Genomic DNA, 13,615 nt, shown 5'->3' with positions numbered 1-13,615 from the left:
GTGTATTCTGGTTCTTTTAGACAAATTAGCAGGTAGTCCCAGGCCCAGGCATTGTCACTGGAGCCTTGCCCCCTCCTCACCTGTTGAAGCAGCACTGCACTCTCATGCCCCGCTCAAAGGTTTAGTCTCTTTCCATTTTTCCAGGAGGGGACCTCTGGATGCCTTCCAGTATGATGTAATCTCCTGCTTCGCCAAGACCCCGGCCGGGTCAACAAATTTGGTGACTATTTTGTTTTTGCTTGGTTGTGGGAATCCCCTGTAACAGCCATGCCTTGGCGATGCAAGGGATCATCCTATTGGTGACATTGATGGTGCATTCCACCACTTCCTCCCAAAACTCCAACAGGACCATATCATGTGAAGTGATTTTGAGCTATGTTCCCTGCACCATGGATAATAAGCCTTTGTTGAACCGAAAGTTCTAATAATTTTACCTGAGGTGAGGTACGCCCTATGTAAAATCTAGAAATGTATTCATTTAAATCTAGCATTTCTGGAGCGTGTGTATATATTGGAAAGAATAGTGGCCCATTCCACCTCTGTTGTGGGGAGACCAATGTCTTTCTCCCACTTGAGGCGGAGTTGCTCCTGACGGGCTGGTATGTCCGCCTGCAGTGCCTGATGCAGTAATGCAACTGCTTTGATTTTACCGGTCGTGGGGCATGACACACAGCAGCACTGGTGAGCAGTGAGTTCAGCTGTTCCCTGGCGGCTCTGAATCGTCACCACCACCGCCTTGTGCAGTAGAAATTGTCTGCACAGTAATCCGAAAGTCTCCGTGAGATCCTTAAATGTTAGCAGTTCTGAGTCCCGTATACCGATTTAACTTGTTGAGCAGCACTTACTTTATTTGTGAAATCCCAGCTTTAAGAAAGATCAATGCTTCTAAACCCACCCAGTGTTTTTTCGGAACAGAAAGATCTAAAAAAAACTACTGAATGGATTTACACCAGACAGTATAAGGGCCAATTCTAGATAAATGTCTACCATCGTGCCGTGTTTGGTTTCATTTTGTTCAACTAGTTTTTTATGCAGCGGGAAACAAACATTCCTATTAGAATTAAAATAGGAAACACTAAAAAAACAATCTGGGCTGGGTGCCTCAAATGTATGCAGTATGAACTTCACAAAGACAAAGGGACTCCTCCAGAAAAATTCAACAGTCACTTGTCCTGCTTACAAACTTGAACTGGTGTCCAGTCACCTGTGGAAATATTTGTCTTGGCATGAGTTTTATTGAAGTACATGTATGTTGGCAGAATGCCCATATTGTTGGTGGGCCCTGTAGAAAGATACATTTCTAGATAAGTAAGTTTGTAACAGGTGGTGTCTAGTGGTTTGCATATAACCACGTCATATGTTATGTAAGGACACTGTTTATGCCCTAGCATAATAAGATCTGTCTCGTCCATCAGTCAATGATTGTGAGTTATCAGTCTCTAATTGGTTCATGCAGACCTACATAAAATTGCTGATCAAGCAATAAACATCTTAAGATGACTAGCTGCATATTTATCTATACGTTTGTACACTTATCAATCCTTTCAGATGTGTTCATTTGCGGTGGCTACAATGGTGATGAGATCCTGGGGGATCTTTGGAAGCTGAGCCTGCAGACCTTCCAGTGGGTGAAACTGCCTGCGAAAATGCCAGAGCCAGCTTATTTTCACTGTGCTGCTGTTACACCTGTAAGTATTTTATTTATTTAATCCACTTTCTATCCCAAATGAAATAATTGTAGTGCAACTTGCACACCTCTATGTGCTTTTTGTCTGGTCTGTGTTCATGGACTATGAAGAAGGGATAGCTTACGCAGGTAGATAAAACTTTTGGAATGTAAGTTCTTTAACTGTATGGACATAATTCCGTGTTCAGCCCACTGTATCAGTTTCATGACTGCAGGTTTTCTTCTCTTGGTACAGTGTAGATTGGTGCAAGTGTTAAATGACCGAATTTCTGGCCTGCACTCTGTTCAGAGACTAGAAATTGAGATGGAAATATGACTGGGGATTACTAGGAATTGTAGCTGCTGCACAATGTGCTGCTTACCTCCGTTCCGTTCCTCTAGCTTACAACAACCTGCTGATAGCACAAAAGTTTGTTGTGCTCCCAACAAAAACCTAAGAGCGCTTCTGACTTCCGTAGGGAAACTGTCTTTGATTTCACAGATCAGGCTGCAGATCCCATGGTACATAATTTTAGTTTGCACGACCACCTTGACAGGATTTCAAATTTATAATGACCTATAAGCTTTTATGGATAATGTAGTATATCTATCATATGGTCCCTTGGATGCTTTCCTCCAGGAAAACCTGCAGCCATCTGAGAAAACATTACTCTAAACTCACAGCTGTATGAGGTCCATACTAATGGCAGATATGTGCTATACAAATGTTGATAATCTAACTTTTAAGTGACAGATGGGGGGGTGGGAGGGTGATGTATTCAAGATAACAGCTGTGCAAGATGGCTTTCCTCACCTCTTCTCTGGCCTGTTGGAATCTTCTCCCATCCAGAGCTTTTGGACGCCTCGCTGGACTGAATTGGGCATTCGGATCCAGGCATGCTCTCAGTGGCAGAATTATACAAAAGAGATTGTGCCATTGGACCAAGCACATTTCTGGAGAGCAAGCATCCTACAAGTCTGAGACATCAACTTGCACAGCTTCAATGCGTGCAAGCCAAAAGGTCACGAATAAAATACGTCGGTGAACCTGCAAACTTCCTGCAGCTGCCATCAAGAAGGAACATAATGTGCTTAATAAAATGAAGAGCTCTAGCTCCTCTTAGGAAGTTATGCTCACATCTATCAGCAGTCTAGAAAAAGGAACAGGCCACCCTTTTCGATGAACCCATTAAGTCTGTGAAATATTGCAGATTGTGGTGAGTCGGCCTTAAACAGCCAGCCTTTGAGGTAGGAGAAAACCTGGTAACCTCTAGCATCGAAGATGTGCAAAGACCACCACCATCACTTTTGTGAACACATAAGGGGTGCTGGTGAGGCCGAAGGGGAACATGATAAATTGAAAAGTCTCCAGGCCTACCTTGACCTGCAGGAATTGCCTGTGCGACCGCAGGACGGCTACATGAAAATACGTGTCCTTCAGGTCCATGGCCACCTTTCAGTCTCCCGGATTTAATGCAGACAGACCCTGGGCTAGCATGCGCGTTTTGAATCTGTCTTTCCGCAGGTAAGCATTCAGAGGGTGAACATCTGAAATAGAACTCCGTCCTCCATCCTTCCTCTGCATGAAGATATAGCACGAGTACCAACCCATCTAAATCTCTGAGGCCAGAAACCTCTTGGTGGCTCCTTTAATAAGAAGAGCTCTCACCTCTTCCAGCAAGTTGGAAAGATGCTTCTCTGAGAGCTGCTCAGATGTTAGAGGAAACTGCAGTAGGTCGTAAAGAAATGGAATGGCATAGCATAGCCCTGCCAAAGAAGCTGAAGGACCCATCCGTTGGATGTGATGGATTGCCAGCCTCGGAGAAAGTTTTGGATCCTGCCTTTCATAGGGTAGGTATGCACCTTTAAGGAGAAACTAAAGTGGCTTGCCCGCTGTGGAAGGTCAATGCCCTTGCAAAGCCTTATAGTGTAAACTTGATCCATTCCATCAAAGAACTGGTTAACTGCTGCACAGGTGTAGGGCCTGGAGCTGCCTATATTTTAACCCCTTTGGGGAGCCCCAGAAAGGCTGAAACTGGTGGGAAAAAACTGTCTGGCTGTTATGAAGAGGTCTAAAGAACATGCTGCGGCCCAGCTCTTCTGAAAACCTTCTAATGTGGTATTTGCATTTTCACTAAATAAGCAGGATCTATAAAAAGACCTATCCATAAGGGATGCTTGCACACCTCCGGAAAACCCTGTGGACTGCATCCAAGCATGGTGACGGAGCAGCAACCTGGCGCCGACTGCGCATCTCAGGTAGTTGGTTCTATCTAAGCCAGCACAAATGACTTATTTCTTCTGCTTCTTGACCATCCTGAGTGGTCTGAGTCAAGGAGGCCCTAAACTGTTCCGGAACCACTGGCAAGATCTTGCTGGGCATGTGGGTATCAGCCTAGTCGTCAAACTGTCCCAGGCCTCAAAGCCAAGCCGACTGAAGACCATTTTTTCACTTCCCAAATGCTTCAATCTTTTTTGACACCCTGTCTGGAGGGGTTGCAGGGAACGAGTTTGGGTTCACCTTGCTGGTCGAAACCATGACCACCAGATTTTCTCTTGCTGCATTAGAAAATGTTGGCCGTCTGGCGCTAGTCTGTGGCATCTGTCCACCTGCCTGTTCATTCGCGGCAAGAGCAAGCCATGGACCAAGTGCCCATCAGAAGATAAGCTAGGGCTTCATTGAATGGAAGTAAGGGCTGAAAGGCAACACGCCCAGGCTTCAGGACTTATCTAAGGACATTTGTTTTAATAGAAAGCAGGTCTAGAAACTCAGCAGCATGTCGAATTACCGCAGCAAAAGAAGCATTGTCCTCTGTTGAGGTCAGATATAGGACAACAATCCTGTATCAGGAGAAATATCAAGCCCACATGCCCTCCAGTATGTCATCTATATCAAACCCTCAGAATGTTTGGGTAGATCATCACCAATATCTTTTCCGGGAGGCCAACCTTTGTCCAAATTAAAACCAGAATGGTGATGGAGTCTCCGCAAACAGTGTTGGAATAATTGCTGTATGCTGTCCGAATCAGATTGTACAGGAACCGGGTGCACTGGAGTGGATTTAGGGTATCAAACCAATATAAATACAGCAGCTGAGAATAATTCCAGCATTCCATCAACTACTTTTTTGCATACTATAGTGTGACTCCCCAAGTGGGCAGATCGGCCCAGATGTGAGTCCGGTGCACACTGTACCACTAGAATCAAGCTATACCTTGCTTATGAGCCCTAATAATGGTGAAACTGTCCCGTTGCTCAGTTAATGAATAAACACTGCCATTTTAAAATGGATTTTTATATTCTTAAGTTGTCTTCTCTTTCACATGCTGACTTTTGACATACATTTGCTTGCTTGACCGTGAAGGATTAGTTTCTCTGAAACCACATTGCTTACAAAACCACTTCATAAGTACTCTATCACAAAACCTTGAACGTTTCATATAAGGCCTCGACACACTTGTGCAAATGTTGTTGCAGGTTATTCCGTCCATAAAGGCGGCATTGCTAGCAAAGAGACAAATAATGTCCACTCAGTTGGAGCGCCGACACAGAAGCATGAACACAGTTATAAATACACACATTTCTGTGCTCCAATCAGAGTGGCACTATTCTGTTATGAGGTCACGGCTGTGTTGAAGTTTCAGTTCAGCTGGATCCTGTTTTATCCCTCTGCTAGGAGGGATGTCCAACTTGTGGCCAAGATGGGGACCTAAATACCTTGCCTTCAGGTAATGGGGGTTAGCTCATCCAATAGGGGATTCTTGGCAAAACACTCACCCCAGGCAACTAGGTTAGGGAACGGATAGTAGGAGTACTCTATACCCAGTACTACACTGTTTTAGCTCGATGTTGGAATTTTTCATTCTGTTCACTGTTCTACTGCTAATCACTTTTATCTGCTTCTGACTATTGATTATTGCGGTACAAAAGGGGGTGGTGATGGACGGAGCATCTGAACCAATCAAACACTCACACCCAGTCAAAAGATCTGGGTTTAATCCATCAGCGTTCTTTAGCCCACTCTGCCACCCCAGTTCAGACATGGCTATATGCAAATCAGTCAGTCATCAAGCTTGTTTCCGGTCCAGGGAAGGCATGGCTTGGCAGTTCGGGCTGGACTGTTCCCATGAGGCACGGGGTCAGACTGATTTGCATATAGCCATGTCTGAACTGGGGTGGCAGAGTGGGCTAAAGAACGGTGATGGATCAAACCCAGATCTTTTGAATGGGTGTGAGTGTTTGATTGGTTCTGATGCTCCGTCCATCACCACCCCCTTTTGTACCGCTTTTGGCCGCCATAAGTGTGGCAGGGTATGCTCAGACGTGAGTCCCTTGCTCACATTGCCACTGGATTCAAGCAAGCCGGGTTGAAGACGGCTGGAATGCCAGAAACCGGTCCTCGGAAGCTTGTTTCCGGTCCAGGGAAGGCATGACTTGGCTTGGCAGTTCGGGCTGGACTGTTCCCATGAGGCACAGGGTCAGACTGATTTGCATATAGCCATGTCTGAACTTGGGTGGCAGAGTGGGCTAAAGAACGGTGATGGATCAAACCCAGATCTTTTGACTGGGTGTGAGGGTTTGATTGGTTCTGATGCTCCGTCCATCACCACCCCCTTTTGTACCGCTTTTGGCCGCCATAAGTGTGGCAGGGTATGCTCCGACGTGAGTCCCTTGCTCACTTTGCCACTGGATTCAAGCAAGCCGGGCTAAAGACGGCTGGAATACCAGAAACCGGTCCTCGGAAGCTTGTTTCCGGTCCAGGGAAGGCATGGCTTGGCAGTTCGGGCTGGACTGTTCCCATGAGGCACAGGGTCAGACTGATTTACATATAGCCATGTCTGAACTGGGGTGGCAGAGTGGGCTAAAGAACGGTGATGGATCAAACCCAGATCTTTTGACTGGGTGTGAGTGTTTGATTGGATATGATGCTCCGTCCATCACCACCCCCTTTTCTACCGCTATTGATTATTGCAGCACATATGTATATTTTTTTATACGAAATTTTTATTGCTTTTAAAACGCATAAAACAATTCAGCCAGTACACGGAAATCTCTATTTTGAATCCATTCGCAAAAGCAATGTAACCCCCAATCACGAACACCATAAAAATTACATAGACTGAATTTGGAACCCGCACCAGTCCACCCCTCTACGCCACCTCTCCAGGGCCGGTGGGTCAGGGCTTATCCAGGCCGCCGCTATGTCCCGCTTGGTCACCATCATAGCCGTATTAAAAAATAACTTGTCACTCCTGGACCCGTCCAGCCCATCAGTAATTCCCAGCAAAGAGTGACTTGGATCAGGAGGAGCCTCCCAGCCCAGTACCTCCGTTAGCTCCGCTTCAATAGATCCCCAGAACTGTCCCAAACGGGAGCACAACCAAACCATGTGGAGGAAGCTGGCCGGGGCATGGTTGCATCTCGCGCATGACGCATCTGGGCGCAAACCCGCTCGATACAGGTGCAGGGGAGTGAGGTACGCAGCGTGTAAACAGTAGAGCTGAATCCGCTTGAGTTTGGCAGAGATGGTGACTATTCTGGGGACCATAAGGGCATCACGTCAGTCCACCTCGTCAAGGGGCCCACCCAATCCACCTATTGATCCCTAAACCTATCTAGGGATGTGGGGGTATTGTTAACTAGAGTGTGGTAAATGCAGGAGACCACTCCCTTACCCAAGACTCCCAGCATCGTCTGAGCCTCAGTGGGGCTATATTCAGGGAGCCTCATGTCCGTAATGTGCATGTGGAGGGCATGTCTCAGTTGCAAATATTTATAAAACTGGGACGAGTGCAGAGAGTAGCGAGTTTGGAGCTCCTGGAAGGACAGCATGTGGCCCCTGGCCCATACGTTCCCTAGCTGGGAGATACCAATAAGGTCCCAGGTTTTAAACCCCTGTAGTCCACTAACCTCCCGGAGCCAAGCCCCATGCCAGAGGGGGGTGCATTGAGTCAACTTCCCAGTCCATCCAGTAGGACGGTGCGAAGCCCGCCAAGCCAACAGCACAGAACGCGTCACTTCATGCAGTCGGATTGGAATGGGCCCCCCATACATCATGGCTTGAATGTCCGCGAGCCCCAGTTCACTCAGTTCAAGCCTGTAGGCTGGGTCAAACCAGCCCCCATTGAACCAGTCGTGAACTACCAGGAGACGTACCGCCAAGAAATACAGATACAAGTGCATCATCCCCATACCACCTTCGTAGGAGGGAATCTGGCAAACGGACAGAGCCACACATGCCCATTCTCTGCTGCAGAGAAACTTGGTGATTAGACTGTCCAGTTCCCGAAACCAAGTCCTGGGAAAACAGTAGGGGGTGTTCTGTAGGACATAGAGGAATCTGGGGAGGATCATCATTTTAAACAGGGCCACCCTCCCCAGGGGATTCAGAGGCCGCACTTTCCATTTAAGGAGGCCATCCTTGGCCTTCTTAACCAACGGGGCTACATTGAGAGACCAGCCCAGCTCGGGAAGAAGGATAATCCAAATCCCCAGATATTTAAAGGAATTTCTCTGGAGTGGTATAGTAGACTGCCAATCAAAGAATTCTCTAGAGAGATGCAGGGGGGCCAACACTGATTTCCCGGGATTTAGCTGCAGCCCTGAGGCCTGCTCGAAAGAGTGCAAGATCTGGAGGCAATATGGCCCGGAGGAGGCTGGTTCGGACCGTAAGACAAGGACATCGTCCGCATATATTGCAATCTTGTCCGTGTCAGTATTGGGCCACTCCCATCCGCGGAGGCGGTCTATAGCAAAGGAGAAAGCGGACATCCCTGCCGAGTGCCCCTGGCGATGAGTAAGGTCTCCGACAGTACCCTGTTGACCAATACTCGCGCTCTCGGATGAGCGTACAGGACCCGGACCAGGGAACGGAAGTAGGGCCTTAACCCCATCTCGGTCAGCACGTCCTGTAGGTATGTCCAGTCCACTGAATCGAATGCTTTTTCAAAGTCTATGGACAGGAGTGCCAAGTATGGGGTAAGCAGGTGCCGGTGTGCCAGAGCTAGCTGCAGCCTTCGGAGGCAGTGGCGGGTCCCACACTGAGTCATGAACCCGCATTGGTCAGCGTGCATCGGGTCTCACGCTGAGGCATTACCCGCATTGGTCTGGGTGCACCAGGAAGGCCAAGTAGGATTTCAGTTGTTGGGCCAGAATGGTGGCATATAGCTTAATTTCGGTGTTGAGGAGGGATATGGGGGCGATACTCTGCACACATTCGGGAGGGAGGTTGGGATTTCGGGAGAACCAATATGGTGGCAATATCCATTTCCGGCGGAAAGGAACCTCTCTCCATGGCTTCTTTGAATAAGCTGGCCAGGTGGGGCGCTAGGGTGCCACGGTATGCCGTATATTACTCCTGCGGGAGGCCATCTGGACCCGGGGTCCTACCCCGGGAGACCAGGGTGGTCACTTCAATTTCTTTCAAGGAGATGGGCGCTCTAGGTCCTTCTGAGCGGCTGGTTCCAGCCTAGGAATGCACACCCTACCTTGGTCAAGGAGAGCTGCAACGGACAGCTCGGGGGTGTGTGCTGTGTACAGCTTCTGGTTGTATGCAGCAAAGGTATTTGCCACGGGATCACATTGCTCCGTTCCAGCTGCATCCACCACCTCTGGGATGATACCCCAGGGCGAATCGTATGTGGCCAATCTGTGCAAGATCGTGCCGTTCTTGTCCCCCCACCCGTAAACTCTTGTTACCAAAGACCTCCAGAGGAGCTTGGACAGTTGTTTGATGTTGTCCCGGATGAGGGCTAATTGTCGGGTCTGGGCGGCGTCTTCTGACGTGGATAGTAGCTGTTCCAAGCGAAGCGCTTGCGCTTCCTTGGAGGAGATCTCCTGCAACTGTGACTGCCTCTGGATCTTAAGCTGCTGTTTTGCCATACCTTGTATGGTCGCCTTCCCTGCCTCCCATAGGGTCTCCAGGGAGGCTACCGAGCCCTCATTGGTAGCAAAATATTGTGTAAGCTCTTTCCCCACCACCTGATTGAAGTCTTTATCCTGGAGAAACCAAGCGTTCATCCTGCAATGTTTGGCGGGCTGAGGGAGGGTGGGGGGGGGGACCCTGTGCTAAGGAGTATAGGGGAATCTTCCGAAATGCCTCTGGGCAGGATGCTGACATCTAGAATCGTAGAACAGTCTGGCGCAACGACAAAGATTGCATCTATGCGCGCTTGGGTGTGGTGAGCCGTGGAGGTATGTGTAAATCTGGTGCTGCGTGGATGCCATGTGCGCCATGCATCGCAGAGCCCCAGAGACTCAGACCAGTTTTTCAGTTGTTTCGCACTTGCCGCCCGGGCGGCAGGTGGAGGTCCCGTTGTGTCGAGGGCCGGGGTAAAGACTGTATTAAAGTCACCCGCAATGATCATGTTGCCAGCGGGCACAATATGTAGCAGGGCAGCGGTGTGTGCAAGTGTGGGCTCGAGCATGGAGGGGGGGGGGCAAATACATACATGAGAGGGGAACCAGCCAGCGATCCGCAAATTGTCACAGATGAGGATCATATACCACTTGGGAGAGAACAAAGGACAATGTACGCCTCAGGAGGATGGCTGCCCCTCTTGAGCCCCTAGAGAAGCCTGAATGCCATACCCGGTCATAGCCATAGCGAACTAAGAAGGGGCAGCAGTTACCTAAGAAGCATGAGGATATCTATGTGGAGACGCTGCGCGTACCTTAGGACCGCTGTGCGTTTGTGCCTGGCCAGCAGGCCATTGACATTCCACGACAACACGTGGAGAGACGCCGTAGGGGAAGTGTTATTTGTCATGGTAAGCATTTCCTGGTCGAAGCTGAGTGCGTGACTTTGGGTATACAAACGCTCTTGGGAGCCTGCGGTGATGTGTGCGTTCGCTTGCTACGGGGGCACACCCATCCCTCCCACTGGTAACCTGTGTCATTCCGTGGTAGCTGAAACAAAAACCAACAAAAGGCCTAACAACGTACAGGGAAAAACTTTCCCAAACCCCCTTACCCCCACCCTACACTTCAGGAACAGAAGCATCTGTCGACCTCCTCCCCCCCAATAAACAACACCCTAGTACAATGGGCGAACAACCAAACTAAAACGCCTGGGAATGGGGAAGCGTGGAGGACCCCCTCCTCGTGATCGGATGCAAAGACCATCGGGAAGTTGGAAACAGATCTGGATCAGAGCGCCTTCTCCGGCCGCGGAGAAAGGCCCGCCTGGCAGAGACCGGCTCAAGCAGGGTCCTTCAAAAGCATTGGGCTACAGGAGAGATCCGTGTCTGGGAGGTCAATCGCGGAGGGCCGGGATTCAGCATCTCCGCCGTCCAGAGGACCCAGAGCGCCTCCCAGTCAGCACTCCCTCTCCGACCTGGGGTGGCTGTTGTGAGTGACCCGGTGGGGAGTCCACGCAGGCCTGCCTCCGGTCTGACCTGGGGTGGCTGTTGTGGGTGACCCGGCGGGGAGTCCGCGCAGACCCGCCTCCGGTCACGGCGCCTGCGGGATCTATTACATGGAGGCTGAGGAGCAGAGTAAGCGGAGCGGCCGAGTCCGCCCCCCCCGCATCCCCTCAGCCCAGGGCACCACCCTCAGCTCCCAGAGAGCACTCTTCCGTCACCCAAGTCCAAGCCTCCGCCGGGCTGTTGAAGAACAGTGTCTTGTTCGCAAATATCACCCGCTGGCCAGCCGGGAAGAGGAGCAGATACTGAATGTTAAGTGCCCTCAACTTTTGCTTGACTTCTCCGAAAGAGCGACGCTGGTCCAGGACTTCACGGGTATAGTCTGGGAAGATCATAATGGCGCAGTTTTCGTGAAGGAGCCGTTGTTTGCAGGCTTCAGACAAGATGATGTCTCGATTTTTGAAGTTAAGAACCCACATTTTTATCGGGCAGGGAGGAGCACCCGGCATTGGCTTGGGGACCAGGGACTGGTGAGCCAGATCAATTGCAAACCAAGGGTATAGGGATCCCCCGGGGACCCACAACCTCAGCCACCTCTCCAGGAAGTCCACTGTACGACCCTGTTCCACTCCCTCCGGAAAGCCCACCAGGCAGAGGTTGCTGCGTCTGGACCTGTTTTCAGCGTCCTCCGCCCGGCGATGCAACTCATGAGACTGAAGACGGGCCATCTGCCCCTTAAGTTGCTGCACGTCATCTTCCACAGCGGAGATCCTGAATTCAGTCTCTTTAATCCGGGCGTTCGCGTTGCGAAGGTCCTGGCTGATGAGATTCATGTCCACTCTCACTTCTGCAATTTTGCCCTCCACCGAGGTCTGGGGCGTGTGGATGGCCTGGAGGATGGCGGCCAGTTCAGCAGATGGAGGAGCCTCCTGCCCAGCCACTCCTCCAGTGGCCCCCCCTCCGGGGTGGTGAAGCGGTCCATTTTTGTCTGGTTGGCAGGGACCTTAGGCGGCTCACGGGGGTCCTGATTTGCGTGACTATATTCGCAGCCCCATGGGAGCCACTGGACCTCCGTCTACAACCACCATGGGGCACCGCCGCCCGGAATGGTGGCTGAAGCGCTCACCACCATGCCCAGAGTCCAGGAGGATAAGCCCAGCGGGCAGCAGGAGGATAAGCCCAGCTGACCCACACCCCAGACCAGACACCACCGCGCCCCCACTCCTTACCTGCAGGCTTGGTCACAGGATTGCGGCATCGGAGCAATCCGGTTGACTCCAGGGCCGACTGGTCCGCTGAGAGCCCCAGGACCAACAGAGGCTCGCCGGCACCAGCACTCCACTCCGTGGAGGATGCCCCACCACTCCGCAGGCCGTGCAACAGAAAGGAATCAGCAGGGCCCTCAGGAGCACCACAGGTGGCCCGTTCGCACCGAGACCCCTCTCGGAGCCACTGCGTCGCGCACACTCCAGTTCTGCCTCGGGGAAGCCGATCAGCGCGGGACGTCAGCACCAGACCCTCTGAGTTTCTCATCAGCTGCTCACGGCCACAGACACGGCACCGGTGGGTCCCGGAGGGGAGGTGATGGTGCACCCTGGACAAAGGAGGAGGGCCCGCCACGCAAGGAGCCCCCCCGCAGGCATGTGGTGCCAGTCACGGACAGCGGACCTGCAGAGGATCTTGTTTCCGTGCGCCACGGCCGCCATCTTGAGGAGCTCGGCCCGGGTGGTCCGGTAGGCAGTAGCAGCCCCACTCGTTCCAAATTCAGCACCCCACGACTCAAAAGGTGCTGCTGAGGCCCCCAGGCATCCAGGTATGGAGCACAAGGTGTTAAATGTTCCCGATGGTGGCAGATGGTCGAGCGGATGACTGAGAGGTCCGGAGCACACCTAAGGTGCCACCGCCATCTTGACGCTCGTAGCCACGCCCCCATGCAGCACATATATTTTATAGAAGAATCACAGTGGTTCAATAAATATTGATATATCCCCTGTGTTTTTCTTGTATATTTCTCTGAGAAAACATGAGTGACTGAGCGAAAAGGTTCTAGATCGGTTACCACAATTTCTGGGAGGATCAGGGTTGTCATGTTCTGAGGTTACCCAAACTATTTGTTGCCTTACTAGGTACGTATGGCGGCACTGTGAACTAGCTAGTCTATAGGCCAACCTATCCTGAAGAGGCGCATGGAATCAGTCAGGCATAATCTCAGCGTTTGTTGTCCAACAAAGGAATAGTTCCTACTAAAAAGTGGAAACTGTACGACATGGTGCCACCAACGTTGGTAATTTGGGTTCTTATTTAATGGATCCTCTTAGTAGTTCTCTCGTGCATACTCAAAGACCCCTACTTACCTCCAAACCGGAGGCATCTGTGGTGGTAGGGACTGTCCTCCTCAGCTGAGTAGGTATTTGCTGTAGGTTGTTCAAGTTTAAACTTTTCAAAGGATTTATTCCCATTTGTGTTACCCTCTCTGAAAGTCATACACTTATTCATACACCTATTCATACAATTGTGTCTGGAGCTGAAGGTCCCCCAGCAATTAATATTGCTGAGAACTGCAGAAATGTGGCTATTCAAAAAATT

The 13,615-nt window shown here is 50.6% G+C and overlaps 1 protein-coding gene across 2 annotated transcripts in view; it reads left to right on the top strand.

Annotated features, from left to right (window-relative positions):
- Positions 1 to 13,615, top strand: part of KLHDC10 (kelch domain containing 10) — a 291,780-nt gene that overhangs the window by 238,834 nt on the left and 39,331 nt on the right. For both annotated transcript variants that reach the window (XM_078677593.1, XM_078677592.1), the window contains one exon: positions 1,549 to 1,688. In XM_078677593.1, coding sequence (XP_078533719.1) covers positions 1,549 to 1,688 — 140 coding nt within the window. The remainder of the gene's footprint in view (positions 1 to 1,548; positions 1,689 to 13,615) is intronic.

The sequence above is a fragment of the Lissotriton helveticus genome, chromosome 1_1 (genome assembly GCF_964261635.1).
Source record: "Lissotriton helveticus chromosome 1_1, aLisHel1.1, whole genome shotgun sequence".
Classification (NCBI taxonomy): domain Eukaryota; kingdom Metazoa; phylum Chordata; class Amphibia; order Caudata; family Salamandridae; genus Lissotriton; species Lissotriton helveticus.
The sequence above is the reverse complement of the archived record's forward strand: the minus strand, read 5'-3'. Positions and strand labels throughout refer to the sequence as shown.